This window comes from Watersipora subatra, chromosome 9 (assembly GCF_963576615.1).
Source record: "Watersipora subatra chromosome 9, tzWatSuba1.1, whole genome shotgun sequence".
In the NCBI taxonomy this organism is placed as follows: domain Eukaryota; kingdom Metazoa; phylum Bryozoa; class Gymnolaemata; order Cheilostomatida; family Watersiporidae; genus Watersipora; species Watersipora subatra.
In genome coordinates this window covers 30,804,340-30,831,041 of record NC_088716.1, presented here as the reverse complement: position 1 = coordinate 30,831,041, position 26,702 = coordinate 30,804,340, and the positions used below count along the sequence as shown (strand labels likewise).

Below are 26,702 nucleotides of genomic sequence, written 5' to 3'. Positions count from 1 at the left end.
AACTGAATAAAACGTGTCATGTATTACTCCGCAGCCACAAGAAGCATACAGGCCAAAAATATGACACAAACAAGCCAATATACGAAAGGTCTTTCTACCTCTCATATTTAAAAAACCTTTCGCAAGCTGAAGCAAAATAAGTCTTTCGTCAGTAAAGGTTCCACTATATACTGTATCGTAAATCTAGGCATGGACAAACAGTAAGGATGGAACATTACAAAGTAATTTTATTTGTAAATATGAAATGACAGATAGAATGAGCATGTAATAAATACAAACACTATAAACATTTAAATGCTGTCACGCTGACCTCTGATGAGAAGACTAATAGCTGATTACCCACACAATAAATACTAAAAATAAACATTAAAATCATAATAACTAACATCCTAAGGACTGCAGAATGTCAATAGAAATCATAATAACTAACATCCTATGGACTGCAGAATGTCAATAGAACTCAGACTGGGTTTAGATGCAATTGAGGAACTACTCAAATTTTTACAAGAACTCCAAATAATTTAATATTTTAAATACAGTCAAGAATATGTGTGATGGATAGCGGTATTTCTAAACAATATATCTGGAAACGAAAAGAACTGGAAGAACTTTCTGGAAGAACTGTTTAATCTTCATCTTCTTCAAGGATGTAGTTGACTTTCACAGAAAATGTCTCCTCATTCTTATCCTCATCATCATTGATAAAAACCAAGAGCTCTACAGAGCCTGTGGTTAAAGCTGGCATAAACCTGTACACAACATAAATAACATCAATATCAATAACAACATAGATAACATTGTTTATCAATATTTATAGTAAGATATAAGACAATATGTACACTTGTATTGTATTGGGCTTAGTGCAACCTGTGAGCACACTCCTACTAGCTCTTACCTACAGCCCGGTTGCTACTGTATATATTTAAACCTGAAAATACTGCATCAATTTAACAATCTAAAGTCTGGCCTCGAGACAACTCGAGGAAATTTTTTTCTAACCTGATCCTACGCCGAAGTAAACTTGTTTTTCCATATGTCCGGTTTACGTAAGATTACAAGGTTTCGGTCGCTCTGTGCAGTATACGTTTTTAGTAGAGTTCTGAAGTTTCATATCAATTGGATGGTTACTTCTTGAGACAAAAACTGAGGCACTTTTAGTCGGCTGAAAAATTGCTACTGACAGAACATCAGTTTCTAATGACAGACTGATTGAAATTCTTACTAATAAAGGATTAAAAATAGACAAAGGCTAGAAAGCTTCTCCTCAGCAGCAAGAGCTTTAGACTAAAACTTTGTTGTTCTATCCATAACAGATACACATTCTATCAGACTCAGTGTACTACAATCATTATGTTTCTTCAGATATCTCTGAAACAGTCCTTTGAAAGAGTGTAAAATACAAACTATTTACTTTATTTGTTTTCTGTTTTTTTTCTTGGAATTTATAAGCTTGGAGATTTAAATTGATACACAGTTGAAAAGGAATTGTGCTATTCTCAGTGATTGATACACAGTTCAAAAGGAATTGTGCTATTCTCAGTGATTGATACACAGTTCAAAAGGAATTGTGCTATTCTCAGTGATTGATACACAGTTCAAAAGGAATTGTGCTATTCTCAGTGATTGATACACAGTTGAAAAGGAATTGTGCTATTCTCAGTGATTGATACACAGTTCAAAAGGAATTGTGCTATTCTCAGTGATTGATACACAGTTCAAAAGGAATTGTGCTATTCTCAGTGATTGATACACAGTTGAAAAGGAATTGTGCTATTCTCAGTGATTGATACACAGTTCAAAAGGAATTGTGCTATTCTCAGTGATTGATACACAGTTCAAAAGGAATTGTGCTATTCTCAGTGATTGATACACAGTTGAAAAGGAATTGTGCTATTCTCAGTGATTGATACACAGTTCAAAAGGAATTGTGCTATTCTCAGTGATTGATACACAGTTCAAAAGGAATTGTGCTATTCTCAGTGATTGATACACAGTTGAAAAGGAATTGTGCTATTCTCAGTGATTGATACACAGTTCAAAAGGAGTTGTGCTATTCTCAGTGATTGATACACAGTTGAAAAGGAGTTGTGCTATTCTCAGTGATTGATACACAGTTCAAAAGGAGTTGTGCTATTCTCAGTGATTTCACAGTTGATTGAAAGTTGTTATTACAGTCTTTCATTAGAGAACTTGCTTGTGTATACATGGTTAGGCTTCCAAGTGTTAATCATGTAATAAACAGAAGAAGCCTTCAGAGCATTCAGAGGAATAGATATAAATAGCTAGTAGTGAGTTACCTAGTAGTAAATAGCTAGTAGTGAGTTACCTAGTAGTAAATAGCTAGTAGTGAGTTATCAAGTAGTAAATAGCTAGTAGTGAGTTACCTAGTAGTAAATAGCTAGTAGTGAGTTACCTAGTAGTAAATAGCTAGTAGAGAGTTACCTAGTAGTAAATAGCTAGTAGTGAGTTACCCAAGTAGTAAATAGCTAGTAGTGAGTTACCTAGTAGTAAATAGCTAGTAGTGAGTTACCCAAGTAGTAAATAGCTAGTAGTGAGTTACCTAGTAGTAAATAGCTAGTAGTGAATTACCTAGTAGTAAATAGCTAGTAGTAAGTTACCAAGTAGTAAATAGCTAGTAGTGAGTTACCAAGTAGTAAATAGCTAGTAGTGAGTTACCCCTAGTAGTAAATAGCTAGTATTGAGTTACCCCTAATAGTAAATAGCTAGTAGTGAGTTACCAAGTAGTAAATAGCTAGTAGTGAGTTACCCCTAGTAGTAAATAGCTAGTAGTGAGTTACTAAGTAGTAAATAGCTAGTAGTGAGCTACCCAAGTAGTAAATAGCTAGTAGTGAGTTACCCCTAGTAGTAAATAGCTAGTAGTGAGTTACCAAGTAGTAAATAGCTAGTAGTGAGTTACCCCAAGTAGTAAATAGCTAGTAGTGAGCTACCCAAGTAGTAAATAGCTAGTAGTGATTTACCCCTAATAGTAAATAGCTAGTAGTGAGTTACCAAGTAGTAAATAGCTAGTAGTGAGTTACCCCTAGTAGTAAATAGCTAGTAGTGAGTTACTAAGTAGTAAATAGCTAGTAGTGAGCTACCCAAGTAGTAAATAGCTAGTAGTGAGTTACCCAAGTAGTAGTCATCCAATTAACGTCTATTAGTTTTATTTGTTTTAAAATATACAAAAAAGGAAGAGAACTAACCGGAGGCCAATGACTCTCGTTTCCTTAGGATGCATGTCCAGTCGTGTCTCTTTGAACTGGAGAAGGTCATTGCGATTATTTGTCAGCACGAACGTTTTGGCTTGCGAATACGGATTCGTATAGCTTATTCTTTTGTTGCTCCCTTTGCCACCACCTATGCCATAGACATAAAACAATAAATAACAAAAGCATGATGTCTAGAGGTATGAATTCATGTCTATGTCTATAAGAATGATAAGGTAATTACATTAATAGGCAAGATCTGCAGCAAGCATTTAATCTTGCTCTAGGTGATGAGCAAAACAACAAGACATACTGCAGGTACCTGCTGGCAGGTGTAGCTCAAATGTTTTGCTGATGACAGGAAGAGAGCAGGTGACACAGATTAGCCAGTTTCTTATCAGTTGGTGGCACTCGATATCCACTATGTTTAAATAGAAGAACTTGCTGCCACTCTGTAATGGCTTCACTCCTAAATGTAAGAGCGTAATATATTAATGAAAACATGAAAACATACGTTCATGAAATATTAAAAACATACAATATAAGTGAAAAAATAGCAGGCTGCACAAGCATGGCTATGCCATTTTAGAAAGGCCACAATTGCAAATGTGTGAAGGCTTCATCTGTACCCAATTAGAGCAATTTAAAAGATTAAGCCTTTGTGTTCCCTACACAGAGGTATAGAATTAGGGTACAGATGAGGCCTTTAATTTCAAACTGGCCAATTGTACAGGCTCAGAAAATGTTTGGCACATTTTTGCCTTGATTGGAGTACACGAGGGTGTGTGATACCCGAGTCGCATAGAGTCAGCTGACAGCGGATCAGCACATATTGAGACCCAAGAGTTTTATAAATATTATAATGATTTTGGGTTAAGTGATTTGTATTGTTGTGGCAGAGAAATAATCTTTTACTAATAATGATATTAATAAATATTCTAATAATGGATCGCTTCAGAGCTAAATATTCATATATTCCACTAGCTTTTTCATTCCCAGTAAGATTTGATCAGCTAGAATACTTTGGAGATAGATAAAAGATGCTCCCTGCATCACTGCAGATCAATATAGAACAAATTGTGTACAAATCTAAAAGATTTGCAAATTAGTAATAAATAAGCTTTCTTTTTCCCTTTTTCCCTTCTGCCAGAGATTCACAAAGTTCGAAAGTTGAAAAACGTTACTTTTTCTCAAAACTATTAGGTTGCCCTGTTGACAACTGCTAGCGAGTACTGTTTCACTTTTAGTATTAAAATTTGGGACCCACTTGATGATGCTAAAATTGCAATATAGGTCGGGAGAAAGCACCGTACTTTTTATTTTCAAATCTTTAAATAGTACTTTTTTAAATGTAGGTAGGCCTGACTATACTTTCTAAATACCATAGAGCATATATTTGAGTGTCATTGCTATTGAACACCACCTCTAATTGAACATCACCTCTAATTGAACATCACTTCTAATTGAACATCACTCTTTAAGAAAGGATTGAAAAACAAAGCACTGCCTTCTAATTGATTGTCACTTCGTGAATTCATCTACTTTGGCAATATTTACAGCTGAAATCTCTTCATAAAGTGTAAGGGAAGAATGATTTACTGAATTGCACATGTATTTTTAGACACTAGAAAGTACACCAAGATTATTTGTAACAAAGTAAGTGTGTGATGATCTTCAATGATTGCAAAAATGAGGCTTGTCATAAAATGAGAAGACAACTCAAATATAGCATACCGACATAGAGCTCGTGGACAGCACCTGCTGCTAGCATAAATGGCTCATTGGGAGACACCTGCATTTGTTCTGCGTGCGAGGAGAAACACTGAACCAACCTCGATGACTGCGTGCCTCTGTAAAAAGAATACTAATAATTATCAATATATCTACAAAGATGGTATACTATTTGAATGGGCACTGGAATATTAAGCATTCTTAATATTCCTTATTTCTGTGTAGTTGTAGAAATGTTGATTTATACAGATGTAGGTTTTTCAAGCAGAGGCACCACACTTGTAATTTTTTGTCTGCGAGCTCAAGCAGAGCTCTTGTTAAAACAAAAATCAAATAGCTATATTTTGACCAATAAAAATGTAAAAAACAAAATCCCTACCAATAAAAATGCAGATAAAGACCTAAATCAATACAAACACAAAATTATTATTGCGTTATAACACATGGCAATATTCACAACCACACTTAATAGCCGACAGGATTACAGTCAGTAGAAATGCAGCAAACACAACCTTAACCAATGAATGTATAGACTATGAATCTTCAATAAAAAATTTAAAGCATTGAATAATTGTACCTTTGAAAAATGAAACATTCCGAGGTTGCTATATTGGAACACGACTCAGCCCCAAGTCTCTGACTACCAGTTCAAACTTGACTTCATCCAATCAATTAGACAAACACAGAAATCTCAATGTATGATGTATTAATACTGTAGCCGTGTTTGATTCAGCATGTTTAATAATATATTTTTTGAAATAGGAGATGTCTAAGGCTAGTCTCTTACCAACTTACAGTTATTTAAGTTGAACTATTCAATATATAATTAATACCATTTCAGACATCAAAAACTACTCTATATTTTCCTTTGTTCTACATTATCATTGCAGTTGGATATGCACAGCCTAACCTCAACACACTACAGTAAAACCTCAACATACTACAGTCGAACCCCAATATATACTATAGTCAAGCCTCAGCATAATACAACAAAACTTCAGCACAGTAAAAACTAAATTACTACACAATAACAGTCGGTAAACAGTTTTTTACGTTACTTTAAACGCTACTATACGGAGGAAGATGTGGGTGGGTAAAAGAGTGAGTGAGAAAAACATATGACATCATATGTCAGCTTCCTCTAACTAACGCTGATTATAAATTAAAATGACTGCATTTGTCCTATATTTTTCGTTTTATTAGTAATTGCTACCGTCTCTTCATATTCTTTTACTTTCAATGCTATAATATTACAAAAATTACTATGATTTTACAAAAAACAAAATTTTGCTCGAATTTTGCATGTATGTTAAAAGATTCGCATGGATTAAGCGAAGGTTTGACTCAAAAACAAACTGTTGTTACGGATGAGCTGCTTGAAACAGATTATAACAACAGAAAGCATTTACAAGAATTAACAGACACTTGAAAACAGTTAATAATAGCTAATGATTTGTTAAGATGCTAAGAATTGAGATGCTAATTGATACTAAGAACAATTGTGCACATAGTTATTACACATGACGGTCTCTCAGGGCACACGGGACTGACAGAGTACTAGTTATTTGAGTATATCATTTTTTCTACACCTAAATGGTCTCAAGAGGCCAAAAAAGCTCCACTAATTGTCGAGATAGAGTCCAAGATACTTCAAAAAGCATATTTGACTAAAGCTCTGTTTATGTTGAAATGTTGGATGAAAGCGAGGTACAGCATATTATAGACAGCAGTAAACGGCTTAAAACTGAACAGATCACAAAGAGTATAACAAACAAGAAAATGACAAAAACATGCCAGAAAAAACAAAGTGTTGAAGATGAAAGACAAAAGATAAAATAAGCAAAGACAGGGTTGAGTTTCAACAACCTCAAGATGAACATACCTAAAATTTCATTGGATTTTATCCCAAAGTACAAAGTATCGGTATTTTTCTATCTTTTGCGATTGTTTTGATGTTTGAGGTGATCCGACTGTCAGGATGTTTCAAGATTAAAATCAACAAAACAATTAAATCTGTTGAAATGCTCAGAACAAAAAAATGTGCAAAATGCGGTCACTAGTTGCTATCATTGCTATAGTTGCTATCATTGCTATCATTGCTATAGTTGCTATCATTGCTATAGTTGCTATCATTGCTATAGTGAATATCAGCTGACACGTTCAAGCTGCAGCACTATACGACTCTATTCTGTTGGTCTCTTAGCAACTATATTTAGATGCCATAATCGCGTTTTAATCTGAGCGTTTTAACCGTGATAAAGTTTTGTTGATTTTAATCTTGAAACATCCTGACAGTCAGGTCACCTCAAACATAAAAAACAATCACAAATGATAGAAGAATACGGATACTTTCTGATAAAACCAACTTAAGTTTTGTGTCAGTCATTAAGTATACCTGAGTATAAGACTAAGTCGGGTAGTCTGGCCCTGCACACAGCTCACATCCACCCTCTGCAAAGCGTGTACGTAGAACTGCCAGATTTGATCTGGTTTACTCATGAATGGGTCCGAGTAGATGCATATGAAAAACCTTTTTTGCTGAGGTGAAGAGCCAACAGCCGCCTGCAAAGACCAAATAAGAACTTTTATTTGCTGTAAACATTAAAGAGTAATAAATTTATAGCGCAAGTAAATACAGGAGCCAGTATTCATATCGATTATAAGCTTGTAATATATTAGAGCAAGACAAAGATAGCTCTTACAAAGTAGATGGCACATACTGGTCGTAAGTTATATAAAAGTGTTTCGAGCAGTGTATGTAATTTGAAACCATTTTTCAGTATATCTGAATAGGTTTGTTTTTGAGGAGAGAAATATGTGAGATATATTACTTAATCGAGCGAGTCTATACCTTGAATAAGCAACATCGGCAACAGAATTGCCAATGTTGATTATTCAAAGTATATTAACTTGACTTTAACTCGTATAACAACGTTGTACAAGTTAAAAGTTATGGTCAAGTGCTGCCAATAACTCCAACAGCATCTTGTATATCTTGTAATTTAACTAGATAACCTCATTATAACTCTGACTAATCTAGATAACCTCATTATACCTCTGACTTATCTAGATAACCTCATTATAACTCTGACTTATCTAGATAACCTCATTATAACTCTGAGTTATCTAGATAACCTCATTATAACTCTGACTTATTTAGATAACCTCATTATAACTCTGACTGATCTAGATAACCTCATTATAACTCTGACTTATCTAGATAACCCCATTATAACTCTGACTTATCTAGATAACCTCATTATGACTTTGACTTATCTAGATAACCTCATTATAACTCTGACTTATCTAGATAACCTCATTATAACTCTAAGGAGCATTAGATGTCTATTTATATTTCTTCTCCGTTGATAATTTTATAATACATGTATTGGTGGTTGTGCAACCAGGCTAAAACAATTGTAAAGCCATTCTAAAATGGGTTTGTAAGTACTGTAGTTAAAACACTTTCACACTACTGGTGGCTGAGTAATTAATCAAGTGTGCATTGTCTTCAATCACAAGAGCTAAGTGATATTAGACCGCTGAAGCAGCTACCTGAATGTTGTCTTAAATAATTATCCATTAATCACAAGTACCTTTATGAAGTCACAAGTACCTTTATGAAGTCACAAATACCTTTATGAAAACATAAGTACCTTTATGAAGTCACAAAGACCTTTATGAAAACACAAGTACCTTTATGAAGTCACAAGTGCCTTTTTGAAGTCACAAGTACCTTTATAAAGACAAAAGTCCCTTTATGAAGTCACAAGTACCTTTATGAAGTCACAAATACCTTTATGAAGACACAAGTACCTTTATGAAGTCACAAGTACCTTTATGAAGTCACAAGTACCTTTATGAAGACACAAGCACCTTTATGAAGTCACAAGTACCTTTATGTAGTCACAAGTACCTTTATGAAGTCACAAGTATCTTTATGAAGTCACAAGTACCTTTATGAAGTCACAAATACCTTTATGAAGTCACAAGTACCTTTATGAAGACACAAATACCTTTATGAAGTCACAACTACTTTTATGAAGTCACCAGTACCTTTATGAAGTCACAAGTACCTTTATGAAGTCACAAGTATTTTTATGAAGTCACAAGTACCTTTATGAAGTCACAAGTACCTTTATGAAGTCACAAGTATCTTTATGAAGTCACAAGTACCTTTATGAAGTCACAAGTACCTTTATGAAGTTACAAGTACATTTATGAAGTCACAAGTACCTTTATGAAGTCACAAGTACCTTTATGAAGTCACAAGTACCGTTATGAAGTCACAAGTACCTTTATGAAGTCACAAGTACCTTTACGAAGTCACAAGTACCTTTATGAAGACATCCTGTGGTTCACCAGTCTGGCGCTTGTAACTCTCACAGACCACACTCGCATCACTACACTTGACAAGTAGCTGGTTGTAACCACCCCGATCCATCAGACCTCCGACCATGTTCTGGAAAGGAGGGAGGCGAATGGACTTCTTAAGGAAGCTCTGCTCAGGCTGCTGGAATCTAAAGGTCTGATCAATGACATGCGGCTCTGGCTCGACCTTGAGAGCAAGGATGGCTATTAGCTTGTTGTCACCTACAAGTAAAAAGTAGTGGGCAGACGATAGAATGTGTGATAACTACCATAATAACCCAAGTATAATGCTCGCTTTTGCATCCCCAATTCCAACATCAAAACTTATGGGAGCCTTATACTTGAGCATGTCAAAAATGCAAAGTTTTCAATTTAAAAGTGGGGGAGTCAGTATACTTGGGTGATTACTGTAACCATGTCAAGGCCAAGTGTACAACAAGCCAAGCAGTGATAACTCCGCCTACCGATTGCATTGAAGTAAACCTTGTGCATCTTTGACTGCATAGTTTTGTTGAGGCCGGCAGCGTTAGTGCTCCTCATGGCAGCGTTGATGTCGGATGCACCAGGTGATTCAGGTGCGCAAGCATGGTTGGCCTCATAGCTGACGTATTTCATTGGAATGTAGACAGTCTCCTTTGGCCTCAAGAAAACTTGAGGGTCTCTCTTGGTTACTAGACGCAGAGAGAGCAGCCAATGTCAACATTCTTACTAGCTAACTAGTAACTTTTACAAACAACCGCTCTGAGAAAGTTTAACAGATTTGAGTAGACACCATCAATTTGAATTAATTTCTCACTATAAATAAATAAATGATATGCAAGCATCCATTAGACCAACAAACAAAAACGGTAGTGAATGACTTTATTAATCTTATCAAAAGATATAAATAACAAGTTAAACAGATGAAGTCTTCATGTGTTTGATAAGCAATAACAACTGCTGCTAAGATGCTGTCAGCAATGACAACTACTGCTAAGACGCTGTCAGCAATGACAACTACTGCTAAGACGCTGTCAGCAATGACAACTACTGCTAAGACGCTGTCAGCAATAACAACTACTGCTAAGATGCTGTCAGCAATGACAACTACTGCTAAGACGCTGTCAGCAATGACAACTACTGCTAAAACGCTGTCAGCAATGACAACTACTGCTAAGACGCTGTCAGCAATGACAACTACTGCTAAGACGCTGTCAGCAATAACAACTACTGCTAAGACGCTGTCAGCAATGACAACTACTGCTAAGACGCTGTCAGCAATGACAACTACTGCTAAGACGCTGTCAGCAATGACAACTACTGCTAAGACGCTGTCAGCAATGACAACTACTGCTAAGACGCTGTCAGCAATGACAACTACTGCTAAGACGCTGTCAGCAATGACAACTGTGAAATAATTGTACTCGGTCAAAACAACAAACCAATCGACAGTGAGGTGTCCAATTACCAATTTACGGCAAACTTCACCCGCCTTGTATATGACAAAATGCACCGAGTAAACTCTTTTTGGTTTTATTACAGGTAACAATAAAACATCTTAGATAGAAAAAACAGGACAAATTTCCAACGAATGATGGCGGGCATAGCAGCAGTTGAGCACCGAGTAAAAGATTAATGATGCCAACTTGAAATGATTTACATACGAATAGCCCGAGTACCATAGAGTATAGACTATCACTAACGCTGATGTGACCAAAAATATACCAAACAAGACACAAGTTCAGTTACATAGCACGTTTTACCACCATAGGCAGACTTGGTCTAATAACTTTAACAAGACGTAAAAGAGAGTAGGTAAAAGAGAGTAGGTAAAAGAGAGTAGGTAAAAGAGAGTAGGTAAAAGAGAGTAGGTAAAAGAGAGTAGGTAAAAGAGAGTAGGTAAAAGAGAGTAGGTAAAAGAGAGTAGGTAAAAGAGAGTAGGTAAAAGAGAGTAGGTAAAAGAGAGTAGGTAAAAGAGAGTAGGTAAAAGAGAGTAGGTAAAAGAGAGTAGGTAAAAGAGAGTAGGTAAAAGAGAGTAGGTAAAAGAGAGTAGGTAAAAGAGAGTAGGTAAAAGAGAGTAGGTCAAAGAGAGTAGGTAAAAGAGAGTAGGTAAAAGAGAGTAGGTAAAAGAGAGTAGGTAAAAGAGAGTAGGTAAAAGAGAGTAGGTAAAAGAGAGTAGGTAAAAGAGAGTAGGTAAAAGAGAGTAGGTCAAAGAGAGTAGGTCAAAGAGAGTAGGTAAAAGAGAGTAGGTAAAAGAGAGTAGGTAAAAGAGAGTTGGTAAAAGAGAGTAGGTAAAAGGGATGACGTATAAAATACCTTCGGTGTTAAACATTCCCTCCTCTATAGGAGTGTCCAGCTTGTAGAGCTGTTTGAAGTGACGCCACTCACGTGCATCAGTGATCACTCTATAAAAATAGTACTGTATCACTTTATAACAAAACACAGAAAATAGTCAATCAGAAAACGATGTTTACAAATACCAATCACGGCGTTTCCATGCTTTGAATAAGTTCAGAGTTGCTTCCACTCTGAATCATATAAACAGTAAATCGAAACGCATTCAACGCAGTTTCGCTTCGATAGATTTGTGCGAAGGTATTTTCTGCGAGAGTATTTCGACATGATAACAATACTCACTGCATATGGATCTGAGTCTATAATACTCGGCTAAGTTCTGCTCAGTGGAGGTAAAAATATTTTAGCACGCAATCATGCGGGTATCTGCTTCGAAAACATTCTATTGCTAATCACTACTGCTTCTGCTTGACTTTTAGCCATTCCATTCAAGGTTGACTTGCAACAAAATTCACATTACAGTTATTTTGAATCAAAAGATTCACCATGTCTTACTCTGTTGTGTTGTAGGTGCCAAATATGTGGAAATGTGATTACAAGCTCTTAGAAGCTCAAAAACGAACAATTAATCGCACCCATCATGAAAACGTGTAGTATTTCTGTATTTTGAATCTCAGTGTTTTCCCAGTTATAGCTACAAAGTTTTAGATTTGAACTCGCAACCTCCAGGTCTGCAGACCAGTAAACTAATCCACTATACTACGTAGTCTTTGCCATACTATTGCATAATAGGGCACATACTTATGTATCGCTTGCAAAAAATACTAGCATGCTTCAAGTTCATGATCGCATCATAGATGATTACGCGTCACGTGATGCCAGAAGCTAGTAGCAGATGTATGACACAGCTCTTATTACAGTAAGTTACTAGCTTAAGTTACTAGCTTTACTAGCCAAGTTACTCAAATTCATTGGGCAATTATTTTATTACACAACACAGGGTATTCAGTTAGTCCTTGATATGGTCATTGGTACATGAAGTGACACGCAAATGATTTTACAAATAGCTACAATCAAGCCGACCCTATATGTAGAACTCACGAGATCTCGTCGCAGTCGACCCGTATTGTGATAGTGGCCTCGGTATTATTAGGGTTGGTCAGCTGGTATTCCAAGAAATCTACCGTGCCCATAGATGGATGAATTGTGTGCTCGGTCGTTATAGCCTGATTTAACATGTTCTTAATACCTGTAATAGACAAGTTGATTAGTGTTGAGTAGACTAGTGGTACTAAGGCTAGATTGCAAACTTCTTGTCAGCTAAAGCTCAGAGATAAAAAAAACTTGTCATAAAAAACTTGCGATTCGCTGTCTTGTCAGCATGTTCTGAGCGTTAGAGCTAGAAATACATATTTCTGGGTTTATAGTCTGTGCGCTTTAGTCGATAATTTAATACTGTGCTCTATTTGTCTCCTCAAAACACTTACCATCAACCTTAAGGAGTGGTCACAGGATGGTCGAAATGAACTAAACAACGCAAACCGGCGTCGGTGTCAGTTGTAAACTCTTCGGCCGAAGACATTTCTGGCTAAAACAAACCATTTCGGACGTGCTCGTAATTTTGTGGCCAAATCGCTGCTCTTATTGGCTGGTTAAAATTCTGGTGAGCACGTTTCACATTTTTCCACACACGTGAGTTAAATTAAAAAAGTGTCAATCTTCAACCTGACGCTGACTTCATTCCTAGTCATATTCATAGGATGTACCGAATACTCTCTCTCTGTCTCATGCCTATCTCTTTGTCTGAGAAAGATGTAGGTGTAAACTAGAAAGCAAGTAAATGCAAGAATAATATCTATACCTTCATCAATGACATCCATTGTATCAATTTCAGACATAGACAGGAAGTGAAGTGATTTCGGCTGTCGTGTGACATGTGAGCTGAGCCGAACTGAAACAACCTCCGAACCCAACCAAACTTAAGTCGGTTCGGCCATCGTGTGACCACCTCTTTAGGCTGCGCTTTATTTGTCTCCTCGAAATACTTACCACCAATGTTAGACTGTGTTCTGAATGTTTTTATGAAATACATACCATCAGCTTTAGACTGTGTTCTATAAGCTTCCATTATTTTCAAATCACGGGCCCTCTCTGCTTTTTGGTGTTTAAAGCTCTATAAGAAACAAACACAAATTTAAATAAAAATTACAGTGTTTTTCAAATGAGTGAATCAGATAAGACTTCAAAAAACTGCCATTTCCTAAACACTTTCACAACTGTTACAAGATGTTCTAGAAAGACGCTATTCGGTGTCTTCCTATATAATTCCCGTACCAGATCCACTACTTCAATTCCACTGGCTAACAATACAAACCTATTTTATACTGACAAATATAATAATTTTTATATAATCATTTTTAAACTAGTGTAGCTTTGCTAGTCTTGCCTTGGCTCCATAACTCGCAAGAGATTTCCGCTTAAATACACCCTTAAAAACAATAGCTCTTTTGCTTGTGAGGAAAGAATTAAGCCATTTGAGACAAAGGGTCATAAATCTGTGCTCCAAGTTTCATATAGGAAACCTGTGATATCGAACTCAACAAGGTTTACATCTGCTGTACTCTGTCTTAATATATTTACCTCTGAGTTAAGGCAGTCCATATAACAGTTCTATTCACAGTAAACTAATTCGTTATAGGTGGTCCTCATGCAAACCTATTGTTCAGAGTCAGAGTCATCTCTCCTCCCCCTCTTTCTCCCTAACCTAATCTAACATGTTACAACCATTTCCAATCATAAACCTCATTTTATCTAACACTGAAACAATTTTCTTTAGAATCCCTGATTTTAGCCTCAGATAATACAAAAGGGTGTTTCAATGCAGTTATTTGTCTGGATACTGGACTAACAACTTATGTCACAGGCTACTGGACTAGCAACTCGTCATAGGCTACTAGACTAGCAACTCATGTCACAGGCTACCGGACTAGCAACTCATGTCACAGGCTACTGGACTAGCAACTCATGTCACAGGCTACTGGACTGGCAACTCATGTCACAGGCTGCTGGACTAGCAACTCATGTCACAGGCTACTGGCCTAGCAACTCATGTCACAGGCTACTGGACTGGCAACTCATGTCACAGGCTGCTGGACTAGCAACTCATGTCACAGGCTACTGGCCTAGCAACTCGTGTCACAGGCTACTGGACTAGCAACTCATGTCACAGGCTACTGGACTGGCAACTCATGTCACAGGCTACTGGACTAGCAAATCATGTCACAGGCTACTGGACTAGCAACTCATGTCACAGGCTACTGGACTAGCAACTCATGTCACAGGCTACTGGACTGGCAACTTATGTCACAGGCTACTGGACTAGTGACTCATGTCACAGGCCACTGCGACAATGGAGTCTAACCTCGGACCTTTGTTCACTCTCTATTTAGTTGAGCTTTACAATTTTGTAAGTTTTGGGTGAAGTCAAACCAAGAGGTGAAAACAAACATGGTATGCAGCAGGTAGAAACCATCAGTAAGTGTTTGTCAATAAGAAATTATTTTCGGTGAAATTCCCCAGCTGCGTTATTACCAGTAATGATTGGACAGCCCGATTCTCATCCCCGTTGGCTGTTTGGTTCATTTGCTCTCTTAGAGCAGCCATCCTAGCCAACTTTCTGTTTCGCTTGGCAGAACTCTGGTCATCCTCCATGTCATGATGACGAGAGTGCAAAAGAGAAGATAACTCTGTGTTTGTGTGAGCTAAATGGTCGGCCTTGGCAGATCGTCGGTGAAGTTCTAAAGATGTAGTACTCTATATGTTACTACGACATCAAGTAAAATAATTCTATATAATATTTACATGAATCTCAGTGTATGTCGTTTGTCTGTTTGTTGGTCTGTCATGCTTGTATCCAGTTATAATGATAACGTTTTAGGAATGAAAACATCCACTTTACATTGGATTTAAACTCGGAGCCTCCAGGTCTATAGACAGATGTTCTATCCATTAAGCTAAGTGATTATATTGTTACATATATAAAATGGTTGTGGTCATACTCATTACATCGGTTAAAATACACACACATTAAGAGCTTGCGAAAATATTATTGGCTACTGCTAGCATGCTTGAAGATCTTCATTGTGTGTGAAAGAGAGAGATCATGACACGTAACATCACACGTAACAATTACATGGCTTCATGGCTCTTATTATAGTAAAGATTTAGACAAGCTTAAGTTACTAGCTTAAGTTACCCAAATTAATTAATTTCGTAATTTTGCCATTGGCCAATTAGTCAACTTAGCCAATAGCAACTATATTACATGCCACTACTTATCCATCGTTTTTTTTATGTCATCAAGCCGTTTGCACATGCGCTCGTTCACGAAAAAGCCGCCATATTTGTAGAAAACGATCGTTTTTCCTTTAACCCTTTTTGGTGTTGTTTTGATACTATAATAAGAAAATGCAAACAAAAGCATCGTTTTCAAACATTTATTGCAAAAGCTTCGTCTTTTTAACGATAAAATTGTCTATAAAAATAGCCAAAAACGATAAAATGAAGTCACTAAAACCATGCTTTGAACAAAATATGAACTCGTGATCTTTGACCTGGTAGACTGGCATTCTACCCCTGCACCACTCATGCCACTTGCAATTTTCTGGAAAAATTGTGCAGGCAGTTGTTACACATGACGATCTCTCAGCAGACTACCAGAGTACTAGGACTAGAAATTCCACTGTCATACAGCCCACGACCAAAGAGATAATGGAAAAAAAGAAAGGGTACTGATGGTTGAGAAATGCAATATTAGCAGTCAAATGGCACTGCAGTGCAATAGGATAACTGCAATGGTAGCTGTAATGTACTGGGTGTGGGTGTTATTATATACAACAAACAGCAATAATGAAAGGAGAAGATTATATGTTTATATCTCTCCCCCTCCAATATGAGAAATGAATATTGGCCAATATTAGAAGTAAAATGCATTGATATTATTAGAATAACCAATATTATTATATAGTAATAATATAAAACCAATGCACAATTTTGTTTACATTTCAAAACGTCATAGCTAGCAATATCAAGAAGTGATATTTATGTAGATTTTTAGAAAATCTGTACTACGTAGTCATTGTTCTGTAGTCATCCAAACTTATAATTAAATATTGTAATAACCTCATAAGGATTGTTACAAAATAATCATCGTCATTTCCTTTACTTACACTGCGTTGGACATCAGTTAGAATACCAAAGCACTCAAGAGTGTCTAAAATGTCAGTTACTTTGAAATCGGCAAAAATGAAACTTTCATGAAATGATTTCAGTACTATGTTAATTACAGAAACCTTCGGCCATTCGACAATGCTATAGACTGGTGAAATGTGCACGTTATTTTTCCGTGAAATGCGCACGACTTAATCGTTCTATTCTCTGTCGGTCGGCGTTTCAATTTCCGGTCTTAACTTTTATTAAACCAAGCTTGTCAAGCGTTTTGTGAAAAATTTCAGCCAAATTAATTTGTCTATTTGTGTATAATCCGATCAGATGGTTAAGTTTTAAGATAATGCCGACGGTATACAAAGACTTGGTAATATATTTAAATAGGCTTATGTGTTTTGTATCGTTATTATACTTTAACGACTCTACAAAACGATGGTTAAATTTGTTGAAGAGATTTCAAGACAAGGGTTCGTCTCATTGTTGATGAATAATTTTCGTAAGTTGTGTGCACATGCATTTATCATAAAAACTCTCAAACTTCGCATCCGCTTGTTTGGACGTGGGATTATATAAGGGTTACGGGGCATAACTAACCTCCAGTATTCTGTATGTTACTCAAACTTCCTCCAGTGAATGATCCTTGCATTTCTCCTTTCTCAGGTTTAATCACGGAGCTGGCGAGACTGTTAGGAAGAGTTCGACTTTTTGGCAGGTATTTCACGTCTACTGGATGCCCTGTTAAAAGATGCAAGCGTGTTGTCACTGACAGTTGTCAAGTTGTCACTGACAGCTGTCAAGTTGTCCTTGACAGCTGTCAAGTTGTCCTTGACAGCTGTCAAGTTGATACTGACAGCAATGCTAAAAACGCTTAAGAAAATCCATAGCAAATCACTAGAACAATATCACTTGAGCAAGAAAGTACAACATACCAATATTAGCGAGCCTCAGATGCAATTTGCCCCTAAGTGAGGTATGAACTCCTATGGGACGTACGCTCCCTCCCCGTGATAGATCACCAGTAAAGCTGCTGCCTCTCTCCTCACTCACCTCAGAGGCCATTATGTCCAGCTCATAGGTGACCTGCACACCTTCCCTGCCTTGCCGACACAGGTGCTACAACGCAGCATCGAGCAACTGTTTAACAACCCACCAATAGCATACAGTATGAAGTTACGGCTGCCAGTGTTTTAAATAGAGCATTTTCTCATCAACTAAAATCTGATTTATACGTGTTTCAAAATACAGGCAATTTAAAAAAGACAACACATTTCATCTGACATGAGAGTTTAGATATTCTGTACTTATACGCTAAGTATGTGTCACTATAAATATCCATATTGCAGCGGCATGCTTACAGCTGATGTAAACCAGTGCCACCGTATCAAGTAACAAACTCTGTGAATTTTAGTACTAGGAACAGTCAGCCATCATTCAGATTATCAGTCTTCAGTTACAGTATTCTAATCATATTCAATGTCTTACAGCTTTCTCTTTTTTATTCTGACTGTCACTAATTTATATTAGATAAAACTTGTTCAAAGTTAAATATGTTGGTTTCCAAGAAGGCAGACTGATATTTTGCCTACATGTAGTTATGTTTTCTTCCATCTGTATAAACCTTACATTGGCTCCTTACTAACCTCTTGCCTTCATTCTAGTTGAGAGGCTTTCTAGTTGTTTAGTTCTAGTTGTTTAGTAATGTTCAGACATATCTTGTGATACACTAAACCTTTTTTCTAGTCCTCTCTCAGATGCAGATTGTTTCAACATCTATTGAAACAATCTCTCATCTTTATGTTAGAGAAAAATTATGTTATTTCTTATTCTTCGAATAATTTCCTAAAACTGAAAGGGGATATATCTATGCAACATGAGAAAATCTACAATATAATTGTTGCCATTACACTTACTAAGTATGCCTTTTCCTTACCTATTGATACGTACCTACTATACGTACCTTAGAGAAAGAGTATTGCTTAAAGAAAAAAATATCTATTATACAGCTTACTTATCATGCCTGGCAATAATATGTAGATGGTCTATATATTAATCTGGTGTGTGTAACACTTCTCTGCCGTTAGTTTGAGAAAAAAGAATGATATAAGCAGGATTCGAACCCACGATATTCTGTATTGTAGACAAGCCCTCTGTCACAGCACTATTCAAGCATCGAGTGTGTATAAACAACCTTACCTTGAGTTCCACGGCTGCAGAACCTATGAGTAGAAGAGAGTCACCGTCCCAAACATCAATATGTAGTGTTTGCTGAGAAAGATGTCTAACAAACAAGCTACCTTCACCAGGTTTCATATGCGTTGGGTCAACTATGTACTTTATCTGCAATAACAAGGGTAATGAAAGGTCAACTATGCACTTTATCTGCAATAACAAGGGTAATGCAGGGTCAGCTATGTACTTTATCTGTAATAACAAGGGTAATGAAAGGACAACTATGTACTTTATTTGCAATAACAAGGGTATGGAGGGTCAACTATGTACTTATCTGCAATAACAAGGGTAATGAAAGGACAACTATGTACTTTATCTGCAATAACAAGGATAATGCAGGGTCAACTATGTACTTTATCTGTAATAATAAGGGTGATGAAGGGTAATGAATGAATGCTGTTACAATTCAATCATCTGTATTTGTGGGTAACTCAAGTATTGTCAGCCTGTGTACCTGGTAACCGGCCGGGCCTTGTTTCATCTTGCCATCGGCAGCGAGTCTACGAAGGATGCAAGGCTGGGCAAGTCTGTCAGCGGTGAGCTGTTGTTCAGGTTCGGCTAGAAGCAGCCTCTCCGTTGTTATGTGTGGAAACTTGTAGAATTGGAAAGTGAAAAAGACTGTAGAATGGTTCTCCAAGCCTCCTTCAGCTCTCATCACTGACATCCTACAAAACATACGGTTTCAACCTGATGTAAGCTTTTTAGCCTTTTTAGCTTTTAGCCTTAACAAATATCTGAAATTTTATTGGTCATGTTGACAGCAATTATCCCGACACAGTGTAAGCAGCTAAATGGTGAGTAAAAGAGGACCATCCACAAGAGCAACATTTTGTTGCTGAAGAAGTGCTTAAAGAGCTGAACTTGAGGTTTGCGGACAGTCTGGAAAGAAATAAAAACCTTTCACCTTGACATAAACTGAATCGTGTGAGAATAGACAAGACCTACAGTTAGGTGTCAGGAAATTAACAGAATGGCTATTACTAGACACATTTAGCCGTCTGCTTCCACTAAGCAACTACTTGATTGGTGTATGACAAAGTCTCCGAATGGTGACATTAAGTTAACTGTTTAACCAGTCAGATTACTGAATGCTGCTAGTATTGACTGCACTGTCTAGCCAATCAGGTTACTGAATGCTGCTAGTATTGACTGCACTGTCTAGCCAATCAGATTACTGAATGCTGCTAGTATTGACTGCAGTGTCTAGCCAATCAGATTACTGAATGCTGCTAGTATTGACTGCACGGTCTAGCCAATCCAATGAGCTAAACTGAATACGAATGCAGAACAATAAATAAAAACTAAAGAAGTGCTCTCAAGATGTAGCTGGTGCATTGCCTTAAACTAGTACAATATATGAAATCCACTACACACAGTATATGGAACGCACTACACACAGTACATGGAATGCACTACACACAGTACATGGAATGCACTACACACAGTACATGGAATACACTACACACAGTACATAAACAGTACAGTATATCAATGGGTGCAGTATCAATCAATTAATTTTTAATTCATTTAAAAATTAATAAAAATTGTACAAGTATAGAAAATAAAATATACAATATATATAAAATACACAAATCTCTTGTATAATCCGACCCGGTAAAATTCCTCAGTGAGCATCATTGGGCTAGAAGCCGTCACAGTTCCCTATTTTCCTGTTACGTTTTGCATCACATAAAACTGCAATGTGCTTGTGACGCCCTTTATTGTGTTCCTTCATCGCCCACAACCCTCGAAACTGTCCATTGAACGATTGAAAAGAGAAAATATTTACGATTAAAAAGTGACATTATTAGATTGTCTTATTGAGTTTATTACTTTCTATTTCACTTATCGAGGGAAGAGAATATTTGGGTCAAATGCAGGTAAGAACGTGGGTCAAATAGTGGTAAGAATGTGGGTCAAACGCAGGTAAGAATGTGGGTCAAATACAGGTAAGAATGTGGGTTAAGTCAGATTGATGATGAAAAAAGTTGGCACAGAAACTAGACAAAGCCAACTAAAATGGAGTTGAAGCCTTAGGACAGGGGAAGAGGTAGTTCAGCTTAGAAAATAAGTACAAATCTGCGAATAAGTACCTGGAGAAGGCGAGGAACTGGAGTATGAGTTCATTACACTGCAGCTGGTCAGACTCTTCCCGTGCCATCACAAAGTTTAAGTAATCATTAGGATTGACAACTTCCGCTTCCTGTTTGTGTCGGTCGAGGATCGGTGGAAAGTTAGCGGCGTAGAGTCTGGCATACGCAGCACGAGATAATCTTGAGCCTGTGTTGCTGCCTGAAAAATGAGCAGACAATTTCAACCTTACATATGCAGTTGGGTTCCCTACACATATCCCTCTATGGTACACTCCCTATTCATATCCCTCTGTGGTACACTACCTATTTATATCCCTCTGTGGTACACTACCTATTCATATCCCCCTGTGGTACACTCTCTATTCATATCCCTCTGTGGTACACTACCTATTCATATCCTCTAAGGTACACTCTCTATTCATATCCATCTGCGGTACACTCTCTATTCATATCCCTCTGTGGTACACTACCTATTCATATCCCTCTGTGGTACACTACCTATTTATATCCCTCTGTGGTACACTACCTATTCATATCCCCCTGTGGTACACTCTCTATTCATATCCCTCTGTGGTACACTACCTATTCATATCCTCTAAGGTACACTCTCTATTCATATCCATCTGCGGTACACTCTCTATTCATATCCCTCTGTGGTACACTACCTATTCATATCCTCTAAGGTACACTCTCTATTCATATCCATCTGCGGTACACTCTCTATTCATATCCCTCTGTGGTACACTCTCTATTCATATTCCTCTGTGGTACACTACCTATTCATATCCCTCTAAGGTACACTACCTATTCATATCCATCTGCGGTACACTCCCTACTCATATCCCTCTGTGGTACACTACCTATTCACATCCCTCTGTGATACACTCCCTACTCATATCCCTCTGTGGTACACTCCCCACTCATATCCCTCTGTGGTACACTCCCCACTCATATCCCTCTGCGGTACACTACCTATTCATATCCCTCTAAGGTACACTACCTATTCACATCCCTCTGTGATACACTCCCTACACACATCCCTCTGTGATACACTCCCTACACACATCCCTCTGTGATACACTCCCTACAGATATCCCTCTGTGATACACTCCCCACTCATATCTCTTTGTGGTACACTCCCCACTCATATCCCTCTGAGCTATACATGTACACACACAAAATCTGTTGTTAAATGGAGTACAAGAAAAATCTTTGAGGCCTGCAAGCGTCTATAAACTTGGGAGTTGTTCTTTCTACAGCATTTCAGTTGATATATGATCGATGCGGTAATTACTCTATCGATCCAAGTACAACCTATTGATAACTCTAATAAAAATACGTTCAACATCTACAAAGATATTAAACTACAGTTTTCAATGTTGTCAATAAGCCATCTACCATTTCATACCCAATAATCGTGGAAACTAACGTAATAAACGCTGAGTGATTAGAGTTCAAATGAAATACCTGTACCCCAATGCAAACCCTTTATGCAGGGAATTCAAGAGTCTACTTGGACATGGTAGGTCATTTTACTAGTATTCTATATAAAAAGGCACCAGCTACCATAACAAGGCTATGAAACAAGAACTCGAGCAGCAAAAATAACTCGATAAACTGGAAGTTGTTTCTGCCTCAAACTGCAGCTACTGCAGCTACAATAGCACCGACGTGCTCAGTACGTGTTCCTGATGGTATCATGCTTCTTACCAATACGCTTGCAAGTCGCGCTTCACTCGAGTGCAAACGGTCAACTTCTGTTCTCAACCGATATAATCTTTCATTATGAGTTATCAGAGACATTAAACTCGTAATTACAATTCTATCTTGCATAATTAAAGATAACTGCGAATATGAAGCATGATTGGACCATCTATTGCCACAAGAAAAAACGTAATTGGAACAGCGAGTAGAGGAAGACACACACATAAGCTGCTACTAAAATATATTTAAAACCTCCTTTGCTTAAAATTGGCACCTAGGGCACTGGCCTTAAACGTAATACCTGGAGGAACAGCCATGATAGTGGCATGGACTGGGGTGAATGGCAGCTCCTCCAACTCTACATCACCACCAGCTGAAGGATCCCCGGCCGTAATAGACTATACAAAAAGAAACTATGTGTCTTTAACATGGATAAAGAAAATGTTTAAGCATGCAAGATAACTCCCAATATGAAATGATAACTCCCAATATGAAATGAGTGCCACATGTCCAACAGAATCAACGTACATTGGAAAGATGTCTTATTTCCATAGGATAGCCTACTGGTCCTGTATGATAGCCTGAAGGTGGTGGGGGAAGTGACATAACATGCCCTTGATATTGTTGCATCTGCATTTGTTGCTGTGAGTAGGCAGGATCCACTTGAGATTGATAAGGTGAATACTGGAACAGATCAGAAAGTTAAGAGCAGCAATATTTTGATACTAAGTAAATATCAGCACTGCTGACAAGGAATAAATATCAGCACTGCTGACAAGTAGTAAATATCAGCACTGCTGACAAGGAATAAATATCAGCACTGCTGACAAGTAGTAAATATCAGCAATGCTGACAAGGAGTAAATATCAGCACTGCTGACAAGTAGTAAATATCAGCACTGCTGACAAGGAATAAATATCAGCACTGCTGACAAGTAGTAAATATCAGCAATGCTGACAAGGAGTAAATATCAGCACTGCTGACAAGTAGTAAATATCAGCACTGCTGACAAGGAATAAATATCAGCACTGCTGACAAGGAGGAAATATCAGCAATGCTGACAAGTAGTAAATGTCAGCACTGCTGACAAGGAGTAAATATCAGCATTGCTGGCAAAGAATAAATATCAGCACTGCTGACATTTACTTCTTTTCAGCAATGAAGCAAAGAGCCAATGAAAACATTTTGTTGGAATTGTATAGCTGGTCAAACACAACCGTCATTGCAGTGTTGTACTCAACTCAGCATATGACATGTTTTGTCTTACATCAAACTCAGTATTGGTATAAAAAAGGAGCGATCTTAACAGTGGACACACAGTGGACACACAGGGTCACTCATGTCAAATTTAAAGGATTTCATCCAAAAGTATGTATACTTTCTATCATTTGCAATATTCTTTGATGTCTGAGGCCAGTATGTTTTAGTCTGAGAACAGTATGTTTCAAGTCTGAGGCCAGTATGTTTCAAGTCTGAGGCCAGTATGTTTCAAGATTAAAATTGGCAAAACTTGATCACAATTAGAATGCTCAGGTAAAAGGCGTACCAAGACTTCCTAAGTCAGTAGTTAAACAGTATATGTATATATATTATATATATATATATATTATATATATATATACATGTATATATATATATTTATACAGTTTATAAGTGATAACTACATGGTCTCATTGGCATTAGATTTACATATGCATTTGTATGCATTATGCATTATACATATGCATTAAAGTATTTTGAAAAAAATAATGGTAAAATTCCTAACTAACCTATTTCTAGATATTTTGAGCTATTATTACATGTATATCACAAGGTATCTAATGCTATACTTAAAGTTTTATTCCAACCATCAGTAACAAAACAAAAAAAAAATATGCAAACAGAGACTCATAACCATAGATATAGTAAACCATAGATATAGTAAACCATAGATATAGTAAACCATAGATATAGTAAACCATAGAAATAGTAAACCATAGATATAGTAAACCATAGATATAGTAAACCATAGATATAGTAAACCATAGATATATTAACCATAGATATAGTAAACCATAGATATAGTAATCCATAGATATTGTAAACCATAGATATAGTAAACCATAGATATAGTAAACCATAGATATAGTAAACCATAGATATATTAACCATAGATATAGTAAACCATAGATATATTAACCATAGATATAGTAAACCATAGATATAGTAAACCATAGATATAGTAAACCATAGATATATTAACCATAGATATAGTAAACCATAGATATAGTAATCCATAGATATTGTAAACCATAGATATAGTAAACCATAGATATAGTAAACCATAGATATAGTAAACCATAGATATATTAACCATAGATATAGTAAACCATAGATATAGTAAACCATAGATATAGTAAGCCATAGATATAGTAAACCATAGATATAGTAAACTTTTATTATGTTAAAATGATACCATGTTTATAATACAGTATTTTAAGCAGTACAAGTGTAAGTTCAAACCACATTCAATGAGTACTTTTTTTCTGTAGAGACAAATAAGAAAGGTGAAAAACCTGCTGTGGCTGCTGTTGGTAAAGTGGTAGAGTGGTACTCGGATACTGAGCAGACGATTGAGGGGGATAATTCATGCCTCCAATAGAAGACGGTGGCCTTGGAGACCTGTATAATGCAGAAGATACTAAAGAGCTCGCTTGACTATTAATCGTCAGGAGTCTCACATAAAGTCAGCCTTCATATATTTCATCTTAGTTTAGCTGATAAACGCGCGTTAGAACTATTATAAACCATCTGAGTGATCGAGGTGAAGAGGCAACAGGACAACCACACTGAGGCAGAGGAAAAAAGAGATGCAAACACAGCACTCGCATGCATTGCTGCACTATTGAGTTCAAGATAGATTTCCAGCGAGTGCAAATGCCATACGTAACACAGTGATCAAGAAAGCGATCAAGAGATGATAACTCCCAAAGTTATATTTACCCAAAACAGTCTGAACTGCTATGACAATATAAACCAAGCAAGAGATACATTCAATTTAGCATAAAAAAGCTTTCAGCTGTAAGCTGATGTTAGAACACAAGCTAAATTTTGGGTATTTTATTAGGGTCTTCATATGCAGTAAATACTGCAAAGCGATCTCAAAGTGCGAAATTGCGACTATTTTAATAAGCGTGCTTAGCCTAGAATCTATGGCAGCTGCAACATATGAGACAAACACAGCCTCGATTAAAGCACTGCAGCTACATACTGAGAGGGTGGCTCTACAAGAGCCCGTCTTTCATGGCTAGGGCTAGACTGAGAGATTAAGCTATGATGCTTTGGTGAGCCTCTAAAACATGGACAGAACGTTTAGTTACTTTCAACTTGTCAAAACTACTGAGCTAAGACAGTCTCTATGACAGATGGAATCAGACAAGTGACAGTTTCTATGACAGATGGAATTAGACAAGTGACAATATCTTAAAACTGGAAAGCCTGAAAGGCAAGCTGACCTACAGTTCTGTATATAAAAGCAGTAATCCTTGACAGTGTACAATAACAAATCTAAAAATATGACCATAATATGTTTTTGTATAAGTAAAAATCTGTTGGTCTGCCATCTCTATGTTCAGTTATGGCAAGCAAAAGATAGGATTGAAAAACCTGCATCGCGCTGGATTTCAACTCTGAACCTCATAGTCTACAGACAGGCGTGTCTAACCATTATGCTAAGCAATCCTCATTCTCAATTATCTTATCTATCCTTAGAGCCATTGCGGGTTACAAGCTAAGTACTTCTTATTAATTAGTATTATCTTTTGTCTGTTTTTCTTTTAGAAATATTTTTTAAAAGCCTTATAACCACTGCCTTTTTTTAATTTGTCAT

The 26,702-nt window shown here is 36.9% G+C and overlaps 1 protein-coding gene across 1 annotated transcript in view; it reads right to left on the bottom strand.

The window, feature by feature from the left end:
- Window positions 1–479: 479 nt before the first annotated feature.
- LOC137405520 (nephrocystin-4-like) overlaps window positions 480–26,702 on the bottom strand; it is a 47,847-nt gene continuing 21,624 nt past the window's right edge. The window contains exons 11-30 of the mRNA XM_068091819.1: window positions 26,085–26,165; window positions 25,390–25,495; window positions 23,363–23,518; window positions 23,136–23,232; window positions 21,131–21,329; window positions 19,492–19,702; window positions 19,002–19,145; window positions 17,738–17,921; window positions 17,403–17,543; window positions 15,174–15,379; window positions 13,677–13,755; window positions 12,684–12,831; window positions 11,604–11,692; window positions 9,773–9,979; window positions 9,274–9,530; window positions 7,333–7,499; window positions 4,941–5,056; window positions 3,529–3,675; window positions 3,204–3,357; window positions 480–749 (exon numbers count right to left, since the gene is read on the bottom strand). Of these exons, the coding sequence (XP_067947920.1) occupies window positions 626–749; window positions 3,204–3,357; window positions 3,529–3,675; window positions 4,941–5,056; window positions 7,333–7,499; window positions 9,274–9,530; window positions 9,773–9,979; window positions 11,604–11,692; window positions 12,684–12,831; window positions 13,677–13,755; window positions 15,174–15,379; window positions 17,403–17,543; window positions 17,738–17,921; window positions 19,002–19,145; window positions 19,492–19,702; window positions 21,131–21,329; window positions 23,136–23,232; window positions 23,363–23,518; window positions 25,390–25,495; window positions 26,085–26,165 (3,013 nt within the window). The 3' untranslated portion in view covers window positions 480–625. The remainder of the gene's footprint in view (window positions 750–3,203; window positions 3,358–3,528; window positions 3,676–4,940; window positions 5,057–7,332; window positions 7,500–9,273; window positions 9,531–9,772; window positions 9,980–11,603; window positions 11,693–12,683; window positions 12,832–13,676; window positions 13,756–15,173; window positions 15,380–17,402; window positions 17,544–17,737; window positions 17,922–19,001; window positions 19,146–19,491; window positions 19,703–21,130; window positions 21,330–23,135; window positions 23,233–23,362; window positions 23,519–25,389; window positions 25,496–26,084; window positions 26,166–26,702) is intronic.